This window comes from Pocillopora verrucosa, chromosome 10 (assembly GCF_036669915.1).
Source record: "Pocillopora verrucosa isolate sample1 chromosome 10, ASM3666991v2, whole genome shotgun sequence".
NCBI classification, from domain to species: Eukaryota; Metazoa; Cnidaria; class Anthozoa; order Scleractinia; family Pocilloporidae; genus Pocillopora; species Pocillopora verrucosa.
The window spans coordinates 19,121,634-19,144,132 of NC_089321.1; the positions used below are offsets into that span (position 1 = coordinate 19,121,634).

Consider the following 22,499-nt stretch of genomic DNA (forward strand, 5'->3'; position numbering starts at 1 on the left):
AATGAAAAAGAAAATGTTTCATATTTAATTATTTCGATAATCTTAGTTAAGTACTTTGAACTATTTTATCTTCTTAAATGCACGAATGAAAAACCTGAACTCATGCGCCAAAAGATAACCGAAATTTGCGAAAGAAGTGTTGGAAATCTATATCATAAAAAGTTGAATTATGCTTACGCAGAAGTAGGTAATTTAAAAACGTTTTCCACTTCCTCCGAGCCAGGCTTTTTAACTCCAATTATAGCAAATAACCGGGACTGACGCCGCAGCAAAACGATCAAGCATTTCCAATTAACATTGTTTTTGTTGCACACAACACGGGGTCGTGAAGGAAAATTTTGGATGAAAATATTTGACCCATACATAATACGGGATCCATTTAAATGCACATTGAGAGAGGTGGCTAAAACAGTAAAATATATCTCCCTAACATAACTCTTCTAAGAATGCTTTGATCGCTTAGCCGAAGGAGAATAAGAAGCAGGAGTCAAAAAACTGTGGAAGTGGGAGGAGCAGAAATCAGGGTCCACTTCACCTGTTTGAATTCCTCGTTTTAATTCTGAAAAATCTGAAATTTTTACCGAAAATTTAGGTTAACAGGAGGGTCACCCAAAAATTTGGAAATAAGCACCTCGCAGGATAGTGCAGGACAGGCTGAGTCACCATATAAAAGTTTACAAATCGTACGTGGATCACGTGACCTTATCTTAAAGGAAAAATGCATTCCAGCTTACTCATGTTATGACGCATTTTTGTTAAAGCAGGTACATTTTATGCTCCAGTCGTTACAGAGGAGTTCGCTAACTGTGGCATTTTGCCTAAAATTTTATCTTTACACCTGCAAAGACATTTTTAAATTCTAAAGGGGTCATGTCAAGTTTTGTCCCAACTTGTCGATACTGGTAACATTCTTAGGAGTCTAAAACGGTTGTTCTTCACTCATTTCAAAATTAAATTATCATGAGAATTAAGGCAATTCTACGCAAGTCCTAGGCAAACATTCTACAGAAAACGTGAGATGAACGCCGTTTTGTTTGCTATCGGTGCAAAGAGAGCCGTGATGGATTGTCAATATTTTTTTTCCTTTCTAATCTCTATACAGGCTGACTCAAGCATGAGAGCTCGCTTCCAAAGGCTTCATGACATCCTGGGCTTGAACACATCCTTGTCAATTACGCACTGTGTCACGCGTCACGTTCCAAAATGTGTCATAACGTCATAGTTTCCAGTCTATATTTGGAGTTGGTCACGTGACGTAACAGTTCGTAAACTTTCCAAGCTGACGGAAATCGTGAAAATAGTGGTGATTGCATTGTGGTTTTCGTCAAGAAGAGCTCAAAGCGTACATTTTTTTGCAAGATGAATAGGCTTTTCGGGCGAGGGAAACCAAAAGCACCACCACCGAATCTCACCGATGCTATCGCTAACGTAAGATTGAGATCTGTTCGAAAATCGAATTCAACATGTCTGCTAGAGCCATGTAAATCTCGATGAAATATTGTGTTTGTTACGTATCTAGGTCGACAGTCGAGGAGAATCCATAGAGAAAAAAATTAGTAAACTTGATGCTGAACTTATGAAGTACAAAGATCAAATGAAGAAAATGAGGGATGGACCATCTAAGGTATGTTTGGAAATTGGCTCATTGGTTCAGGCTTAGTCTGTCTGTATCAGTTAATTTTGACGGTTGTTGAAGTCTAATCTAACTGTTTAAAACGACTTTATTGAGATAAAATTATATGCTATGTAAAAAAGATATCTTAAATTTACCCTCATACTTATTCCTTGTTGGTGAACACCCATATATACAAATGTTACAGTCATACCTGCTCTTCTTGATTAAACTTGTACTAAAGTTCCAAGGAATTTCGAATGTCTCATTGTAGCTTTGAACTGCAAGTGAAGGGGTTTGGCATGTATGTTTGCCTCTGTCTCAGTTCTTTCAAAAAGCATTTTCACATTTTGCACTGTCATTAAAATGGGAAGAGAAGTCATCATGGCATGGAAAATTTGAGATTTTACCCATTTGAATCTAAACTAGGGAAGTTTTGAAAGTGACAAAACAACCCATGCAGGGTCTGTCTGAGGGACTGGGGGCTTCTCCTCCAACCCCCCCCCTCCCCCCCCCCCCAAAAAAAAAAAAAAGTAAAATAATAGGCATTAACAAGATACCTAATGCTTGTGTTTTGAAGATTTGAATTATCATTCTCCATGTGTCTTTGTTTAAGTAAAGGTCTAGCTTGAAAGAAGCTTACATAACACCCAGACAAGCTGTATTACATGGTCTGTGTACCAAATGTTTTATTTTCAATTCTTGTACCCTCCTTGTTCCATTTGTTTAATTTTGAAATCTACCAACTTTTTAAAGAGATTCTAATTTATACAAACACCTACACACACATATATATTTATGCTTAGTACAGAATTGCTCTTAATGTTTGGCCTTCTCCCTTTATGTCATACAAACACAGTGTAGTATTTATTTCACAACCTATACTCAACTTGTTCAACTTTGAATGGTTATTGATTACAGAATATGATCAAGCAAAGAGCACTCAGAGTACTGAAACAGAAGAAACAGTAAGTTTACTTGATTATAGATATTGACACTGTACCAGTGGAAAAGCTGGGAATAAAGACCATAGTAAAATTCTAAATTATGAACCTTTTTACTAAAAGAGTCAGTTATATCCAGGAGTAAATCTTCAAACCCTCTTCCAAAGTTTGTCTCTAACTGGTTTGTTGTCCTGAATATTATGTTCATGGCTTCAAGTAAGTGTATACACATTCTAGCTTTCATTAGAGGTAAATGTTTCTCTCTCATGATGCATAGAAGAGATGGGTAATTTTGACTGATGAAGCGATGAAATATGTTTAACTACAAAGGGCATCAAGTTCCTTTCAAATAATTAAATATTCTTTGGCCCCACCAGATATGAAAGTCAACTTGAGAATCTCCGGCAGCAGTCTTTTAACATGGAGCAAACAAATTTTGCAACACAGACACTAAAAGATACCAAAACAACTGTAAGTAATTCTGCTTGTAAATGATGCAGATATAGAGAAGTTTAAAGTTTGCAAATGTTTTTGTGAACTTTTAACTTCTAATTTATCTTGCTCATGATTTGTTTTAAAGCATTTTTATGGCATACAATTGTAATAATCATTGCCTGTGTTATTATCATTAGTTTTGCAATATTTTACTCTTAGGTTGATGCTATGAAGTTAGGACTTAAAGAAATGAAGAAGGAATACAAGAAAGTGGATATTGATGAAATTGAGGTATGGTGAAGTCAAAGTTTTGTGTCTTCATTGTGATACTGTTTCCCTCCTAATGGAAAGAATTGCTTTTATTACTTTAAGATATTCTAGGCAGGAACGCTGATAATATTTCATATTTCAAGCTTGTGAGATTACTAACCTATCCATGAGTCAGTGACATATGAGGCAAACCTCATGCTGTAGTTATTACTTCTTGCTACAAAGATTTACTGAATAGTTTTTAACCTAGCCTTAAAAGAAACATTCAGAATAACGAGATTTCTAGTTCTTAGCAGTTACTCCAGCAGAGTCATCACTGATTTAACATTACAAAATTATCATACCACTATAATACCCCCTTTGAAATACACTTGACTTTATATGAAACCTTTTTCATACTACTGTAAGAATGAAGATACGACCTCCACAAATAATATTATTTATGAAAACATTTTGGACATTTCATAACTGTTTCTCAAGGATCTTCAAGATGACATGGCAGACATGCTTGAGATTGCTAATGAAGTTCAAGACACCTTGGGAAGATCGTATGGAATGCCAGAAGACATTGATGAGGCTGACCTTGAAGCAGGTTTGCTGTATCACATATTAGCTTGTTATTCAGTCAGATGATTAATGAAAGCAATTCTGGGAGGCTTATAGACCAAGTGATACTTGTTTGTCAAAATTATGGTGACATTTTATACAGAATTGGAAGCTCTTGGAGATGACCTGGCTCTAGATGAAGACACCTCCTACTTAGATGAAGTTCCAGCTCCATCAGATACCTTACCAGGGGAGGGAGATCAGGAAGGAACAAAAACACAAGTACAGTTGTTTATCATGTTAAAAATGATTGTCATTGTTTTCAGCCACTCTATGTCAGTCCCACTCCTGATATAATATTTTCAATGGTGAAATTTGTTAATGGACTCTGACTGTTCTATTTCTTACAAGAAAGATTTGTGATCCAAGATCCAAGTTATAACTTCCCTCTAAAAAACTTAATCCAGCAATAACTCATGGTAATGACTTGTGAAACATCAGCTTGATAACTACTGGAAGCTGCCTGTGTATATCACATTTCTAAGAGCAAGCCTTCACTGGTTTCTTACACAAGAGTCTTCTCCAGTTTTGGGTCACTGATGTTACTTTGGAATCCAAAATATTATATTATGATAAGCAAGATTTTTATATCATGCATAGTTTTAAAAAATGAATTTTCTGCATTTATGAGGGTCAATATAACTCAGTTGATCCCTGTTGATTATGTTTCATCAGGCCTTTTACTTACATGGTACATGTCATAAACTAGAATTAATGTAACTCTTACACTGACAAAGGGCTAATGCTTGAAACATCAGCTTTTAGTCTCTTTACAGTGTCCAATTTACAAAATCAACATGATAATACTAAATTACCCTGTTATACTCTCCCACTGATGCAGCACCACAATTTCTTTCAAAACTTGCCCCCTCTATTCTTGCTTTGTTACCTATGTTACTGAGAATGGGTTTGGACAAGGGGAGTGCTCAGAACTGAATCAATACTTCAATTGAGCCTTAGGCAAATGCAAGACAGTATACATCTTTCTCTTCCTCCCCATCCTCAGCCCACCCTCCCTTATTGATTGTAGCAAATTCTGTTCTAACTTGCATGTAATTTGCCTTGTTTTGATCATCTTTTTTTTTAATGGTTTTTTTGTTCACTTCTAATCTGTTTCAGGATGGAGTACAAGTTGATGAATTTGGCCTTCCAGTTCTAGCCAAAAATTAGATTCAAACACTGATTATTAGTATTTAACTTTAACTGGTAACTCCATTGCTATGTGAATTTGTTGAGTATCCATAGTAGCTAATTTTAAGTTCCAAGAACATTTTCCATGGAATTCCTTTCGGTGCTTAGTCCTTCACAAGCCAAGGTTGTAGCTTTATACTGGATGCCATGATCTAGGCATATTCATTTCCCAAGACTCCATAATGTTTCAACAGAAATAAAAATATTGTGAGCCCATTGTAAAATATGATTTAAGAAAAATTTTTTAAGTAACCTAAGGCTTGATAAAAGTTAGGTATGGGTTACACCTTTTATGGTAAATTATTATCCATCCTACAGGAAGAATATTTTGCATAAGGAGATGTTGAATGTGTACTGTTCACAAAAATTTGTTGGTTTTCATTGGTGTATGAACCTGTGAAGTGCAACTCTGTTTGGGTACAACTGGTTTCCTAGTTTCTGTTGTTTTTCTATTGCTTTGACTTCTTGTTTTGTTTGTTTTATTTTACTAGTGAACTTAACAGGTTCAAATACTAAGCTTGAGCCAAATTTACCGTGATATGTATTCATAGTGTCTTGTAATAATGTAAGAAATAGGTACAATGACACATATCTTGTACATGTTTATGTAAAGCGGTTTTTATTATAGAAAGAAGAGGAATGAACATGAATCTTGGTCAAGTGGGTTACGTCTAGTTGAGCTGAAGTTCCATGTTGCGGAAATTAGAATAAAAAATAGTTAGATGGTGATTTCACAGTCATTAAAGGTACTTTTCCTCAAGTTTTACTCAAGTTTTGTTCATTGAACTCCAGTTTCTAGTTCCGAACTATTTTATTCCATAATTTGCAGACAGTCCACCGTATACGGGTAATTTTCTGGTCAACATTTACGTGTCTAATCGGTCATCATTTCCAGTTCTTCTTTGGATATTCAACCATGAGCCAAACCAAATTTTATATTAGGGTTCGGAACGGGTGTCTGCAAGACCCCTCAAGTGCAACAAGAAGTAGCTCTGATGCATCATGGTAATTAGGAAAAAGTTACAAATGACAACAACAGTTTTTTATTTCCAGGTGTGCTATAGATTTTACTCGTGATAATAAAAAGTTAAGTTATTGAAAATGATTGAATCAACTGTGGTTTAAAATTTTTGCAAATAGAGAGTGCACAGCCACTTGGAGATGGCAAATACTGATCGAGGAACGTGATTCGTTATTCATGAAATCTCCGCTGAGATGTACTTGACTTGTGAACTATTTCTCTAATTTCTTTAAAAGTGAAATATTTTTTCAAGGTTCTCTATACTGGCAGCTCCGTGATTCTTCAAGGGAGGATTTTTTTTTCATATGCCCAACTACACTTCATTCATTATCCATGCCCAATTATTTTTAGAATTCTACATGGCATCCTTAACAGATTAACGCTACAACCTAGGCACTTTGAATCAACCAGTTGTAGACCAGTTCAAAAATAATTGGTCAGCAAAACCAAGCATTGAGCATAACTTTAAAGTATTTATTTTTTAACATTTATTTCCATTTCTTATTCGTGCTTATGGCCGAATTATGATGATTGAAAATGTACAGGTAAATTTATCCCTAGAAATTGCCTAATCTTAGCAGTAACCATTCAAAATTCTACAAGTTAAGAGTTACTTGATACATTTACAACACACGTGTAACATCTTTAACAAATGCATCCTTTGTTACAAATAATGACATGCTACAGTGAGAAACGGAAATTTTTCTTGCTAATCATGACCCCCTTGGTTTATTTACAAGCAGAGGAGGATGCGAGGCCTTAAACTTATTACTGGTCATCCGTGCTACTGCAGCAGAAGTGTACGTGACGCGTCCATTTGCTAAGACTTACGCATGAAATGATGTCACGAACCACTCCATCCTTTGTGTGCACCTTTCGGTGCTAAAACTGAAGACATAGCGTTTGTTTAGCTGCATGGCTAATGTCACAATAACGTCAGCATACAACAATAGCTCACTTCTTGCTGTTATTGTCTACTACAGAATAATTTTATCACAGTTTGTTTAGCTGCATTGCGAATATCATGATCACGCCAACAGTACAATAATGGATTTAGCAATGAATTCAGAAGTGGGCAAAGATAAAGGATCATGGCAAACGAAAATGTTGCATCTGTTGGATTTAATTTATAAGAAAATATAAAAGAAATTAGGAGATAAGGGAGATAACAGACTAGAAAAATCATTAAAATATATATGGTATTAGTGAATGATTTTTTAAACCTGCACATGTCAATTTGATGTGGTGGAGTGTTCCTTTGTTCATGGATCTGAGCCTGATGGCGACGCATTACTTGGTAGATTTTAGTCCAAGTGTAAAACATGGCAACAAGGCAAACAGTTGTCACAACCAACATGACTTGAGAAAACGCCACATTGCCAGAACTCCATGCTATGGATCCTATGCCACTTATAAACCATATGCACACCAATGCGATCCGTGCTCTCTTCTCTGTGACTATTTCTGAGTATCGTAGATGAAAATATATCGCAAAGTAACGGTCAATGCTTATAGCTGTTACTGTAAAAAGACTTACTTCTTTAAGGAACGAAGATATGATGGCATGGACGGTTGGAAACACGCATGAATTGAGTTTGTTTTGGTAAACCAAAATTTGCAACGTAATGAAACACGTTTCCGATATCAGTCCAGTACACAAATCCGATAGGACGAGACCGCATAGAAGAATATTCGACGGTGAAACCCGTAAGCTAGAACTTCCCAAAATTGAAACAAGAACCAAAAGATTTTCCAGTGCTGTCAATATAGAGATGACGATGTGTAAAACCATACTTGTGATCATAACACCTGTGTTTTCAGATTCGTGAGAGATACTAAGACAGGTGAGCTCTTGAGAAATATTTCCCTTACCTCCAGTCATCCTTTCACTTTTGCGATTCGTGAATTATCAATATAACTTAGAGCCTTCTTGAAACTGAATAATTGGTCTGAGTGTTTTCCAAAGACTTTAAAAGGACTCTTTGTACTGATGAAACAAAGCAAGGGCCGAACCACTAACAAGAAAGGGTAAAACTGGGAGCCGGTTCGTAAGGATAAATGTGAAATCCAGCCGTCAATGCAAGCCAGTACTGAACTAAAGGTGGACATTACGCAAAGTAGAGCACATCTGATTAAGTGATCGGACGAAAGAGTTTACTTATGTTTGTTTGTTTCCAATTTGTCTTAATTTGAGACTTTGCCAGCTGCATGCCATTTCTATTTTGAAAAACGTTTGTCTAAAATACATTCAGAAACGAGAGGAAAAGCGACGAAAAGTAACAAAACATGATAATCTTGGGTCGAAATGAAATTTTACCTCGTTTGTTCATTTGTTTTTTAAGATTTTACAGCAATTTCCTCGCTTGAGAATGTACTTGTCTTTAATTGACATTTTGACGCCGATTGACAATTTGTTTTTGTATGTAGTCAGGTTGTAATTAAAGCAATACATGCAATAAGTAGACGTAGCAGCATAAGTCAAACCTCCCACTGACCCTTGAACGCAAAACCTGTGCGGTACTTTACGAGAGATGCTCCTTCAAAACAAGATATCTAGAACAGATCTGAGATTTTCAGATAGTGTTTATACCGAAAGATTTTTTATAACTTGAACGCCACAATCGTGAAATCAACAAAACACTAATGCTAATCATGGGAGACAACTTTTACGCTAAAAAAAAACCCCTGTGTATTGACTTATTGACGTCCACTACAATTAATCAGATACAAATTCGAATAATCTTTGAATTGAGGAATTGTCTCTATGGCCTCCCTTCCATTCAGAACACAAAAAACCACAGCGGAAAAAAACAATTCATGATCAGAGGATACAATCGAACCTGTATTAAGCGGCACCGTATTCAGCGGTCACCCCGTATTAACCGGTCAGTGTTAGAAGTCCCAAATTTCTTTCCCACTGTGATATTCACCTCTATTAAACGGTCGCGGTCACCCTTTTTTTAAGTCCCAACGGCCTGTTTTTATTACCTCCCCATGTATTGAACGGTCACTGAAAGCAGGATCACTCAAAAAAAAGAAAAATATTTTAAATCCATTTTTCTCTACCAAAATCAAAGTAAATAGTATTTTCGAGCGAGATTCTGTACATCAAGTGGTCAGTCATAGCCTTAATAACACACATGAAAAAAATGACGCGCCTTTGATTGGCTGAAAACGAGTGCATTTTTCATGTAACACGATTGCAAATTACAAAAAACGCGCATGCTGCCAAAATCTCGTCACTCTATTTGCAAATTCTGATAGGCTGGAAAGGGATAGCCTGCGAGAAATTCGAGAAAGTACTCAGAGGTGCTGTGGCTCGAGTATCGTATAGCTGGAAAGGATTTTCGCCTCCCGCTCTGGCGTTCCACAAGGTCTTACAGAAAAGGTCAAAAATTGCATAATACCTGATATCTGAAAGAACAAGAAACCGAATCAAGTTATTGATTGGAATTGACATGTACTATGGACGCCAAGGAATGTCTCGTGCGTCGATTGGTTAAATAATTAATTCAGGGGATTCAGGGCATTATTTTAACCCCTTGTAACTGTTCATGGCTGTCACATCAACAGGTGACGGTGAACGCACCGCGGCTCTACTGCGGGCGATTTGGAAACCGGGAGATCCTGGGGGTGAAATTAAACTCAAGAGCGACTGACTTGAAAGCAAACTCTTTCGAGTTGTTTTACCCTTACAATGTGTTTTAAGGTTCAGTGCGACAAGTGTGAGAAGACAACGTGGAAAGGTAAGCAACCGAAAAATAACAAGAACCTTTTTTGAAAATATCAACGGAGATCACGTCGAAATTTTTTCCACGCTCTGCCAAGTGTGTAACATTTGCTTGAGTTTGATGGTGACTCCTAATTTACGTGCCTGGAAATTTCTAGCACACTGCACACACTTAAAGAGTAAATAGGCAAAAATATGTGAAAAATCTTAATAATAATAATAATAAAAGTAGTGACAGGAAAAATAATACGGTGAATTCATATGTCATACAGGATACACTCTTGAACGTGCTGTAATAATCACCTTGTACGTGTAGTAACATCTTAGGCAAAGTTTCCGCACAGCCCCATACTACATTATGCATTCAGTTCTTGGATAGAGAAAACAATGACAAAAACAATACATTTCCACCGGGAAAACAGATTTATTTTACAATAGTGTGGAGCTATGCGGAAATTTTACCGGAGACATTTTTACTTTTAGTCTATTTGATTTCTTGTTTTTCTTATTTGAGGCTGTGGTAAACATGCTGAAGCAGTAATGAGGGATGTACCTGAAGACCAGAAGTGCAAGTGTCCTCGAGACAGGTCTGATAATTGAACCAGCAATCACTTGAGCTGACTTCTGTTTTCTTTTTTTTTTGCTACCAGGTGAGCACTGTTTATGCCTATTTTGTTATTTAACTGTGTGTAATTTTTGTTACACTTAAGTTGCAACTTTTGATTGTATTAAGTTTTAATCTATCTACTCTTCCAAGCTGATCTCAGCATAACTTGTCTCTACAATTTGAAATGTTATGGGATTGGAATAGACCTGTACAGACACTCCTATTCGAAAAAATTTTCCAGTCCTTAAAAGTGGGGTTCCCTGTTATGATGGAGTGTAAGGTGTGGAATGTCACATGATTAGGAAGGTGCCAAATTATTGAGAGCCGTATTTGTTATGAGTAAAATTTTATAGATAACACAATTCTTTACTAGGGGCTAATAAGACTGAAAAATTTTGGGGAAGTGGAAAGGTTATTGTGTCTCATCTAACACTTTGTTTCAAGATGGAGTTGTTTTGCATGTACTGTCTGCATTCTGCCAGTCTTTGTCAGATGATAAGGTCAAATGGTTAGACCATTACCACATGAAGCCTGTTCCTTCTCCTTGGATGTTTTGTTTTCAATAGCTGGGAGTGGCACATTCCAATCCTCATGGATTGAGAGAGATTTCCCTCGGCGGTTTGTTGCTTTGTACAGTTCCCCTCTTGTTTAGGTTCTGTTTAGACATCCATGCTGTCACAATTTCTCTCATACTGTCTCAGCTTATGTCTTGATGAAATCACCCCTCTAATCCTATATTTGTAACAACCAGTGTGATAATCAAGTTTTAATTTGTTCTAAAGCAGTAGTAAGTGGTGTTGTGTGCCATAAAATGAAATGACTTAATTATAATGAACTCCAAAATGTGCTGCCAAATATAGATGGATGCAGAAAAAGAGAAATAAGTTGGTGTTACTGTTCCTCCATAGGCAATGGTTGAACTGCTTTAGGCAAACTTATTAATTGCCTGAGTCCCGCAGTCAATGACTGTTGCAAACAAACATAATCCTTACTCCTCTGATATCACAACACTAAATTTCCTTTAATTGCTGCAATAATCATTTACCAAACTGGTTAGGATGCTGTATAACAAAGCCCCTGCTTTTACAAGTTCATGATCAAGTTTTGCAAGGGGCTCCATCTCCTAAAACCAATTTCATCGAGTCATATAAAGGATTTTACAGGGACAATAATTATTAATGAGTTGCAACTTAAGTGCAGGGAAGACTATGATTAATTTAACATCAAAAGCATTTGCATAAATTGGGCCTTTTGACAGCTTTAAACCTGTTTATTTACCCATGTTTTCATTCCACAAGTAAACTTGGGAAATTATTGAAAGTTTGGTGACAGAGATAATCACTTCTTGCAAAACTGGGCCCAGCAAATGCTGATTAGCGTTAACCTAAGGTTAAATTATAATCCAGGTTTTTTGTATTTCTTCATTCAAAAGCCTTTTAGGGAAAATTTTCACTATTCCTTTTAAAACATCCAATGATCAAATTGCCATCAAAAAGATTTGTACTGAATCTTCTTTTAAAGCTTTCAGACCTGAAATCAAATTTCACTCTAACCCTGGGTTTCCTTAGCCCAGCTTTGAACAACCCAGGCCTGAAGTGTTACCTAGGTGTGTGAGTTAGATCACTCTTCAGAGTGGTGATCTGCCACCACTGTCTGTGTATGTGGTAACAAGTTGCATTGCCCACAAGTTCTGTCACCCCAAAGGAAGTCCTGTCACCCTGAAGTATGATTGTGTTTTGTGTAAGTGTATTTTGACATAAGGTTAAGGCTTGGAGAAAGTTATTGAATTTATTTAATTGGAAAATTATTAATGCAAATAACCAACAAGTTGTAAGTAATAGTAACTTGGCAATCCCTATCATCCCTTTTTCCAGAGATGGTTTTGATACTTGGGCAGTTGAACTTAAGTCAAAAGTTACGGTGATGTAAATTCAAGTTGGGGACAAGAAAACCTTCTGGGGTGACAGTTCAAGGGGACAATGTCACCTACTGTACAACTGTGTATGCCAGAGTACCAGCCAATTTACAACAACTAAAGTACTGATCTATTAATGTGACAAAAAATAATTTTGACACATACTGCTTTATAGGAATACAATTTGTGTCAGCGAACCACTACTCAAATAAATTCAATTTACTTGATTGCAGGTCCCCTTTTTTCTTTCTGTTTTCTATTCTTTTTTGCAGGTCCATCTTGTGGTGTGTTTTGAAATTGTGGAGAATCACAATGGAATCATCAACAGTACTGTTTTAAGTTTGTAAAATTGAGTAACTCACTGAAGTTGCCACAATTCTTTACTTAAAGATGCAATTTTCATCACTTGGTGTAGTCCAACTCCTTTCATTCATTCCAGATGGATTAAATTCATTATCAGCTATTTTAGTAATGTTTAAGATTTTAAAAATGACCTTTACAGACATGCATCTAGCATCTAGCAGTTTTACTTGAGGTTGAGTGTATATTAAGTAATATATAGTGAGACACAAGTATAGTTAATTAACTTTCATAGTAACATACAATGTCACCCTTGTGAATACTTTCCGCTGGCTTCATACTGTGTGTAAAGGTTAAAAATAGTTATCATATTTACTATGTGTATATAGAGTATACAAACAAGCTTTGACGTACTTCTAAAAAACTCCCTGATAAAGTCAGATATAATTTGTCAGACAAAAAGTGTTTTAAACAGGTTTTTACTACTTCAGTTTGTGCAGTGCTTCCCACTAGTTAATCATTAAAAAAAAATGCCATCAGGCAGGGTGGACAAGTTGCCTCTCACCGAGAGTGACTACATGTATTCAGTGGAACTCCAGAGCAAATGCAGTGAACTCAGGGTAACCATGAGCAAATGCAGTAAACACAGAATAACCAAGAGCAAATGCAGTGAACAGAGTAATTAAGAGCAAATGCAGTGAACACAGGATAATCAAGAGCAAAGTAACGCAGTGAACACTGGGTAGGTTAATTAGCAATGCTGCCTCCTTGGACTTAAATTCTTAAGAATACTCGCTGGAATCCTGACAGATGCTTGATCCGACAGGGAAACGAGGGGCTAACAAATTGATCTGACTGCTTTGGTCAATATGAGGGCACTATCTGAATAAATTATGTTGTTTTTTTTTCTCTATATTGCCTCGGACAGGCAATATACGTTAAAATTCGGTTTCCTGGAAAAACTGGATTAAGGATCAAGGATCAAGGATCAGTTCAAAATGAATCAAATAAATTAAATAAATTAATAGGCGTGATTGATTGCTCATCTACGTAACTCAGTCAAGATCTCCCGTATTCTAAAGCGAAAATAGGAGAAAAAAATAAAAAATCAATGTCCCTTATTTTGTCGGATGTGATCAAAAGTGTGGGACTAATGGAATTGGCACTAGCCGCCAGAAAAGATTACTGGTCATCCTCTACTCCAGTCAAGCAGCTCGTTAACATTATTTAATATTTTTTCAAGCTTGAAAATTGTGAAAAGTGTTAACATGTCCTAAGGTAGAGGAAATTCAAAAGTTTGTTTTCCATGTCATCCATCAACTTGATGATAGAAGTGTGTGAGATGTTTTTCGGTGTAGTAATTACTATTATAATAAAGTTCGGATATAACGCGCGCTGTCATTGGTTGAAAGAGCGTGCTCTATGAGAGTATAGAGCATAGAACTGAGCTAAAGCTGTCACGCCATCTGCCAATCGTACTATGTTCGACCTTTTCCGGGCCTTTTTTTAGCTTTTTCCCGATAATTGAAAGTGAAATTTCGGAACTGAAGCGAGCCGGCAAGTAGCAACAGAAGAATCAAACAAAGGTTTGTAAACATACCAGGCGCCGTAATTTACGTTATTAAAACGTGAGCAGATACGAAAATCCTCAAAGGAAAAACAAAATAAACATTCCGAGTTTTAAAGATTTTCATGCTCAGTTAGATTGCAAGCTTACGTATGGTAATAAAAATCAAACAAGGCTAACACTCGTATAGTATATAAAGTTCAGTGTTCAAAAAACAAAACAGAACAAAACAGCCCCATAATTAATTATGCATGTACATCTTACTGGTGATACACTGAATAATAAAGCCCCATATATGGATGTATAATGATGTATGGGGCTGTGCGGAAATTTTGCCCAAAACAGAAATGATGAAAAATATAACCAAACTGCATAATTGTTAAAATTCATACTAATCATGACGGTGTCTGAGCGAATATGATCATGCCAAAGTTCATCGCGGCTCGCTCATCATGGCGATCTCAGGTCATCACAGTAAAGCAAGCCTCGGAAACTACATCGGCCGCCCTTCGAGTGAAAAAATAAGAGCTTGCTCTGATATCCTTTCCGATACGTTGAGTGGTAATTCACATCAGTCACTGCAGCCGAGTTTTGCGGCGTTGTCATCACGAGCGATCTTCATGTTCCGGTGAATTCGGCTGTCTTTCATTCAAAAACACTCACCCTGAACAGCTTGTTTTCTACCTTGTCATGTGGAAAAAACTCGCGTGTTTTTATGAGCCATAATTCGGCTGAATTTCACTGAACATTTCACTTCGAGATTCTGTATTAGAGACTTAAAAACTTCAGGCAAAAGTGTTAAATTCGACTTGCCGAACTATTTTAGTTTGTAAACTATCGTAGAATGTGAACTTTGATGGTTTTTGAACTTTGATGGTTTGACACTTTTGACAGCTTTAGTCTTGTACAGCCAATCAGATTATTTGAACCATTCTAACAAGGATTCTGATTGGCTTATTGTAGCGTGCTTTATGAGAGTATAGAGCATGCTGACGACATTGTTGTTCGCTTTGGAAATAAAGTTTGTTTTGAAAATTGAAAGTAATGCTTGGGTAATTTAACGGATTCTTTATTATAAAACAAATAGAGAAGCCTTGACTGTGCTCTGTTCTGTTATAAAGCACTTAGGAAGCGGCTAGAGCACTCAAGAAGTGGGAAGAAACACTCGACTACGTCTCGTGTTTCTCCATACACTTCTTTCGTGCTCTAGCCGCTTCCTGCGTGCTTTATAACAGAACAGAGCACAGTCAAGGCTTCTCTATTTGTTAAGTAGTTTTTAATAAAAGTGAGATGATTTTTTTTCAACAGTTTCGAAAGCGATTTTGATGAAAATAATACACTGTAAAATATTCCGAACTAAGGTGCTGTGGTGGCCTTATTGTGAAAAAGATTTACTTCATTCCTTGAAAGAGTCTCACTTTCAAAAACATTCTCTTTATCTCCTTTTAGTGGGAGTGTTTTAGTGAGAACCACAACGATGATGTTGTGGAAACTACTTGACAAAAATTTTATCTCATCTTGTTTACTTTCTTTCAATATGTACACCATGGCCTCATTAGTGTAGCAAAAGAAAGCCGCTGCTTTAAACCGTTTGCCGTCATGAAATGTATGCCTTGCTTCTTGCTGATTTCATATCCAGTTCTCAAAGTCAACAAGTCATTAAACACTCCTGTGTTGAAGATAAATATTCCTTTTTATTTGAAGAAAGCTACATGGTAGTAACGTAAAACTGCTATAAAATGTCTTGCCTTATAGCATAAGCTGTTATCAAGTAGAATTGTTCGTAGTATGTTTTTAGCGAGCGGGACTTTATTTCAGTTCTCAGATAAAATCTGTATCTATATTGTCGCATGCTTATCTGTATTGCTTAAGATAAGAAAAAAAAAAAATATATATATGGATACATCAATCTCATCAACGGTGAAATGTTAAGGAAACCTTACTCTTCCTCAGAATTATTCTCATTTTCCCAGATCTCAATACTTTGGTTTACTCTTTGAAATAAATGCGAGCATAGGGAAATTAATGAAAGATAACTGCGATGCGAACGTGTGTTACTATGAAGGTTTTTTTTTTATACCATCACAGTAAGATTGCCAAAATAATTACTGCACAAAAGCAAAGCTGGCTTTTTCCACTGTCGAACAAGACCAGTTCCCGATTGAAAAATGACTTATAATGCAGCAGTTCAAAATTACCGGATGCTTTGGCTTGGTGACAATTTTTTTAGAGCAGAAACCGTAAATTATGTACCTCGCCGCAACTTACGTACACTATTTGGATAAAACATCATTACATTTTTTTTATAAATTTGTTTGGCGTTCCCACCTCACCATAAATTGTGCAAAAAAAAAATTGAGTGCTTGAATACTGACGCTTTTTGGTTATTTGAATTGCAAAATCAGGTTTTAGGACTTGATGCAATTTTGAACAAATTTGAGGCATAATTACGTTTACATTTTTGTGGATATTTTCTTTTTGTTGTCTAAATTAGTTTGCGTTGATTTTGGTTTGGGTTCGTGTAAATTTTCGTCAAAAATTGGGTTTAGAATATTTCTTCATAGTGTGGAAACATATTATGGATTCAAAGCAGCCCACAATAGCAAAATTATTAATATTCCAACTGGTATTGTCGCTCTTAAGCCTCATCAGCAGCACAATAGCGACAAAAGAAGGCTTTTTTGACTTTTTTCTTGTAAGTGAACATTTTGTTGGGTATTTCGCGGCATAAACGGCGTTTGACTGAGAATTTTGATAAGGAAAATCTTTCTTTCATTTAGAACCGTAAAACGAATAGTTATGACATCGGTTATATTTTCGATCGTTTACTACCGCATAAGACGCTAAGAGCACAAATATATTAATAACAATGTCACACTGACGCACAAAGAACGTTGATTATTACAATCGTTCAACTGTGTATAATCAATGCCTGTCAATCATGTCAAGTGCGGCGGAAAGAGATGTGAAATGTGCCATTGAATTATCATCAATATCTCAGACAGCGATATAGGCGGTTGGATGTTTTTCCTGGCTTATGCAAATTTCCATGAGTTAAAATCAAAGAACATCTGTTCAGCTTAGCTACCCAAGCAAAACTGAAAACTGAAACCGCAAGTTTAAAGCGCTAGCGCTTCGGCATGGGAGGTTGATGTTCTTTGAAGCTTCAAGTGATATAAATTCATAATCACAACGGTCAAAGTTATGTCTGAGGAAGGAGCGCTTCTGAAAACCGACGAATTAGGAACAAACTATGGGGATTTATTTAATCCCGACGAGGAAGCAGTTGAACCCAAGTCACAGGAAAGCAAGCAAGCCAGCCAGACGACATCTTGGTTCAACATGATTCGCGAGGCTGTTGCTATCAACCAAAACCTCCTCGTCTACAAGGTTTTTTATTTCTTTTATTTTGCCGCGCTTGGCAGCCTCGTACCATATTTATCACTTTATTTTAAGCACTCGCTTTTGCTGCCAGCTCATTTTGTGGGCATCATACTGGCAGTGAAGCCTCTTTGCCTGTTTGTGAGTGCGCCAATTCTTGGAACCATCGCAGACAAGTACAACAAGGTCAGAACAGTGTTACTAATCGCGCTATTCAGTTACATTGTCATGAATCTCCTTGTTGCTGTGGTTCCTCCTGTGAGCATAGATTGCCTCAGCGAAGTCCACGACAAACTGAACATTTCGCACCCAAACGACACCATTCATCGTCTCCATGGCATCACGAAAGAAAATCACGTAGAAGCAGGTAACATTACTTCAATCGGAAACACTGAGATGTGGCAAGAAGCCTGGCTTTTCGATCTTTACACCGAAATGGATCCGAAGATTTACAAGAATGCTAAAGTAGTGTTTCTTGTTATCTTGATAATCACCATAGTTGGTGAACTTCTCGGTGCTACGTCTAACACGCTCGCGGATGTGGCTACATTTCAAAACTTGGACAACCGTCCGCAGTACTACGGAGAGCAACGTTTGTGGGGGGAAGTGGGCTTGGGAGTATCAGCTTTCATTACAGGCTGTGTTGTACAGGGGCAGTACAAAAAACAGGTGGATATTTGTCCAGAAGACGTGTTTGACATTTACCGACCTTTCTTTTACGTGAATGCTATTCTAATGGCAGTCGCTCTGTTTGTGTCGACCCGCTTTAACTTTCAAGATTCAGACAAGTATGTGAATGAAAAAATTGCCCTTTTTAAAGGCCTACAGATATTCGGCAAAATTGAGTATTTGATCTTCGCCATGATTGCTCTTTTCCTTGGGGCCGCCTTAGGATCAGCGGAAACTTTCCTGTTTGTTCACTTGGTAGAGCTTGGCGCCTCGCCGTCCTTATTCAGTGCACTGGTCGCCGTGCATTGTATCTCAAATGTTGCGATGTATTACGGCTCTATATACTTCCTTGAAAGCATCGGCCATATGAAGATGCTCACACTTGGGCTGTTGATTTACGCGTTGAGGTTTTACTACTTTTCCGCCATTGAGAATCCTTGGCTGGTGTTACCGATTGAGTTTCTCCGTGGGCTGTGCTCGGCGTCTGTATGGTGTGCTCTGGCGTCCTATGTGGGCACTCCTCCCCGTGTTGGTGCTACACTGCAAGGTATTTTACACGGCCTGTACTACGGTCTTGGCAGAGGGCTCGGTCAGCTGATAGGAGGAATTTTGATTCGCAGATTTGGTACGGATCCGTATTTTCGCTACTTTGCTCTCATTGACTTTCTAGTGATGATCATTGTGGCGCTGCTGATTCCTTTCTTGGGTCCGCGAGGTACAATATGGATGACTTTATCGGGTTATTCCCCACTTCGCGCGCAAGAAGTCGATTGTTGTCCCAAAATCTACAGACTACCTTGCATGCAGAAGAAGAACTCAGACCAAGAGGAATAGGAGATTATTTGATTTACTTCACTTTTGAAAAGAAACATATCTAAATTTTATTTTTTTCTGTTCTAAAAGCCTGAAAGTGAGTATATGAATATATTTACGAGTGAATTTGACAGTTGGAGACAGATTACCAAGACTATTTTTTTAAAGTTACATTTTAATTTCTTATATTAGACTTTGTTCATTTTACAAGGGAGATTTTTACCGACAAAAAAGGAGGTGGAAAGACTAGTCAGTTTTGTTGCATAAAAAATTTCATTTTTCGAAGATGTTAGTGTAAAAAACTCATCAATTGTCTGTAAATATATGGAGGAAATTATAATTAGGTTTTCTTTATAGCTTTATTGGGCTCAATATTTGTCCATGGATGGTGTAAATAATAGAACGTGGTCGCGTACAAAATTTGACCAAGATGTGTTTCCCTTGTTTTCCAATATCACTCTATTGTCACTTCAAAAGGAGGATTGTCATTGAAATAAACAATCTTTAAACCTTTCTCGCATCACTTGTTACCTAAGCTTTCAGTTTTAGATTGTCGATATTTTAAAGACAGATTACAGGTTTTGTAGTCATTTGTTCTGCAATATTCGTTGTACATCTCTGGTGTTCTTCTACTTAGAGGTAGCCCGAGTTTTATTTAAACAGAAGATGAATATTGTCATATTATATTGAAAGGTGAAATTGAACATAAGTGCTCACGTAAATGGTCCATATTACTGTAATAATAGAAGCCAATGCCTTTTTGTTAAAATGAAAAAACATTCTGAGCAGAGATATGTCGAAATTAGTTTAACTGTAGAGAAGCTCATCCATGAGAAGTAAAATTAAGAGCTCGCCTGACATAAACCAGAGAGGAAGATTTTGTCACAAGAATGAAATGAGGTCTATGATTGTCAGATTTGTTCTTACGTTTATCCTGATGGATTTTAATATCACCTAATCGCTAAAATTTTCCCTTGCTCTTGAACAGGGCAATAGTTTACCAAAAACTTAAAAAAAAATAGATTTCTGCTCTCCCTTGATGTTGTGGCCAGCCGTGAAATGCATCATCACAAGATCTCTACTTCTGATCAACATCTGAACATGAAGGTTTTCTTATCTTTCTGAAGGTGACACACCATCATTCTATCACTTTTGTTTCATGTCATTACTTGTAAATGGCCTACATGATCTACACATATATATCTTTGTATAACTACTATTGCAAGGATGTCAGTGTAACATGGAGGAGCTCCAAGAACGGACCTTCTTTTTTTGTACTTCACAACCAAGCTAAAATCAGTTTAAAACCAACTCAGATGTTGAATTTCGCTCAAGTTGTCGAGACGCTAGTTACCAGTCCCACGTTGGGGGGTGTCCTTCGGGAAAAAGTTCATACGCGCCCTAGTGTCTCTGAAATCCTTGCAAACTATACACCAGAAGAAAGCTTAATAAATGCAGTTTATGATGAAAATATAATTTGAGCGAGTTTTTCTTTTAGGAAGTGTTAGGAGCCTATAAGGCGTGAAACGACTGAGGGTTCTTCTAATGAATCTATCGGGTATTGCATGCCGCAGCACAAGCAAAATACCTGCACAGTCTTATTCACAAGACGTCAATCAACTTAAGTGTGTCACGCAGTTTTCGATATTCTGATTAGTTGTCTAGATATCGGCATCTAAAGTTGGAGTAGCTAAAATATGCGAGGCGTGTTACATAAATGGACGCCACGGGACAAATATCTCGAATATCAAATATTTCGAATTTCCCGACACACTTTCGTTTGTCCTTGTTCCTGGAATGTTTTGGGGGAAATTTGACGAAAATCGGTCAAATCTAAATACCCTATAAATTCGCTAAAAGTAGAGGAATTCCTCCCAATATCAAATGCGAGATTATAGCCCATATAGTGGCAGAGCCGTTTTTCTATCACGATCGCTCAGTAGAGCGTTGAGAAAGGCGACACAATTAGGCAAAGGAAAAACCCGCGAGAAAAATGTGTTGAGAAGCAAGACAACGAATCGACAGAAAAAATTCTCCAAAGTTGAAAATGGTTCAATCGGTAAAGAATGTGAGAGCCAATAAAGAAATTACTTGCGAGACTAAAAGAACTCTACCAACGATTTCTTTTTTTTAATATCTTACGACATCAGGATTCTGATGACTTTTCAACGCAACAGCAATTCATATCGTTCCCCTTCTGGAACTGACTTGATTTGTTTAGAAATAATGAGGATCCCGTCAGTCATTTACGGGCGATCCTCTTCGCATATTTTTGTCAAAACGAGAAAAGAACTTATCAGGGTGCCAGAAGAGTGCACGCTCTTTAATAATCCCTGATATTAATTTTCTGCTTTCTTGCAAGTATCACCGCGTCCATATCTTCAGAAGTACCATCGCCAAGCAAGGGACGCCATCATATCTTATTTTTCGTGTTATCTCTTCAAATCTCTTCATTTCCTCTGATCTTCGAATCTACCTCTCCATCTTCTAACTGCCACAGATGGATGGAAGTAGTTCACTCCATTTTTTTTTAAGTAAATGGTATTTAAAACGCCTTGTATTCACGTAGCGATTTAGCCATAACTGTGTTATAGTCACAGTTTTACCGTTCCATGAACAGGAACGTTACCGTTTGCTCGGCGAGCACCTCCAAAATATATCTGAGAAAGAAAATTATCGTTCGATTTTTCTCGATGTGGCGCACACATATTCACTGCCCCAATTTTGTTGTGTTTAAGCAAAGAATAACGTTTTAAAAGAACATGAAAAAACTATTAATCGCTAGATACACAGCTACTAACTTATTTAATTTAACTTAACCTAAGTAACATGGATAACTGAATATATTTATACTGCAAGTTTCTTAACGTTGTGTGATGAGAGGTGATCGCGTTTAATTCTTCTTAAGTTAACAACATATAATGAACACTAAGTTTGGGTACTATTTGCAATCAACACCACACCTTTGTTTTTTTCTTGTGATTGTGCTGTAGACCTTTAACGAACATTGAGTCGATAGGCTCCTCTACGAATTGTATAAATAAGACATATTACCAGGAATGAAAACAATTCACATAAAGGAAAGAACAGAAAAAGACAATTTCGAACTTTAAGTCAATCTTTTTTAAATTTATCTCATTGCAAACCAATTCAAATCAACTAGTTTTTAGAAAGACGTTAATTTGCTAAACTGAAAAAACTCAAATGCTGCGAAAGAGGAAACGACTTCATCAGCTTATACCCTACGCATAAAGTTTTTCTGGCACCACCACAAGGTCCTCGGTTTTATCTTCCTTAGTCACAGTTGATGTAGAAAGGACTTCATCCGTCTGTTTTCCTCCGAGTTCTGTTTGAAACTGGTAACTTTCTTTACACATATTAAGTTGGGATCGAAAACAAGCCAGATAAATGCGCCTTTCTAAATTACATTCTCGCAAA

General features: G+C 37.0%; 3 protein-coding genes and 1 long non-coding RNA gene across 4 annotated transcripts; 3 read left to right on the plus strand and 1 right to left on the minus strand.

Moving 5' to 3' along the window:
• The first annotated feature begins 1,255 nt into the window (after nucleotides 1–1,255).
• LOC131787070 (charged multivesicular body protein 5-like) lies at nucleotides 1,256–5,824 on the plus strand. The gene is made up of 8 exons (XM_059104135.2): nucleotides 1,256–1,428; nucleotides 1,520–1,624; nucleotides 2,534–2,580; nucleotides 2,934–3,027; nucleotides 3,211–3,282; nucleotides 3,742–3,853; nucleotides 3,971–4,089; nucleotides 4,987–5,824. The coding sequence occupies exons 1-8, from the start codon at nucleotides 1,360–1,362 to the stop codon at nucleotides 5,035–5,037; spliced, it is 669 nt and encodes a 222-aa protein (XP_058960118.1). The 5' UTR covers nucleotides 1,256–1,359; the 3' UTR covers nucleotides 5,038–5,824.
• A 914-nt stretch (nucleotides 5,825–6,738) lies between these two features.
• Nucleotides 6,739–8,191, minus strand: LOC136283975 (melanocortin receptor 4-like). Its single transcript, XM_066173601.1, has one exon. The coding sequence runs from the start codon at nucleotides 7,959–7,961 to the stop codon at nucleotides 7,047–7,049; it is 915 nt and encodes a 304-aa protein (XP_066029698.1). The 5' UTR covers nucleotides 7,962–8,191; the 3' UTR covers nucleotides 6,739–7,046.
• Nucleotides 8,192–9,714: 1,523 nt separating this feature from the next.
• LOC136283991 (uncharacterized) lies at nucleotides 9,715–12,733 on the plus strand. The gene is made up of 3 exons (XR_010719016.1): nucleotides 9,715–9,825; nucleotides 10,324–10,459; nucleotides 12,565–12,733. It is a non-coding gene; the product is annotated as an uncharacterized lncRNA (long non-coding RNA).
• Nucleotides 12,734–17,169: 4,436 nt separating this feature from the next.
• On the plus strand, nucleotides 17,170–19,574 carry LOC131787078 (major facilitator superfamily domain-containing protein 6-like). Its single transcript, XM_059104146.2, has one exon. The coding sequence runs from the start codon at nucleotides 17,403–17,405 to the stop codon at nucleotides 19,080–19,082; it is 1,680 nt and encodes a 559-aa protein (XP_058960129.1). The 5' UTR covers nucleotides 17,170–17,402; the 3' UTR covers nucleotides 19,083–19,574.
• The last annotated feature ends 2,925 nt before the right edge of the window (nucleotides 19,575–22,499 follow it).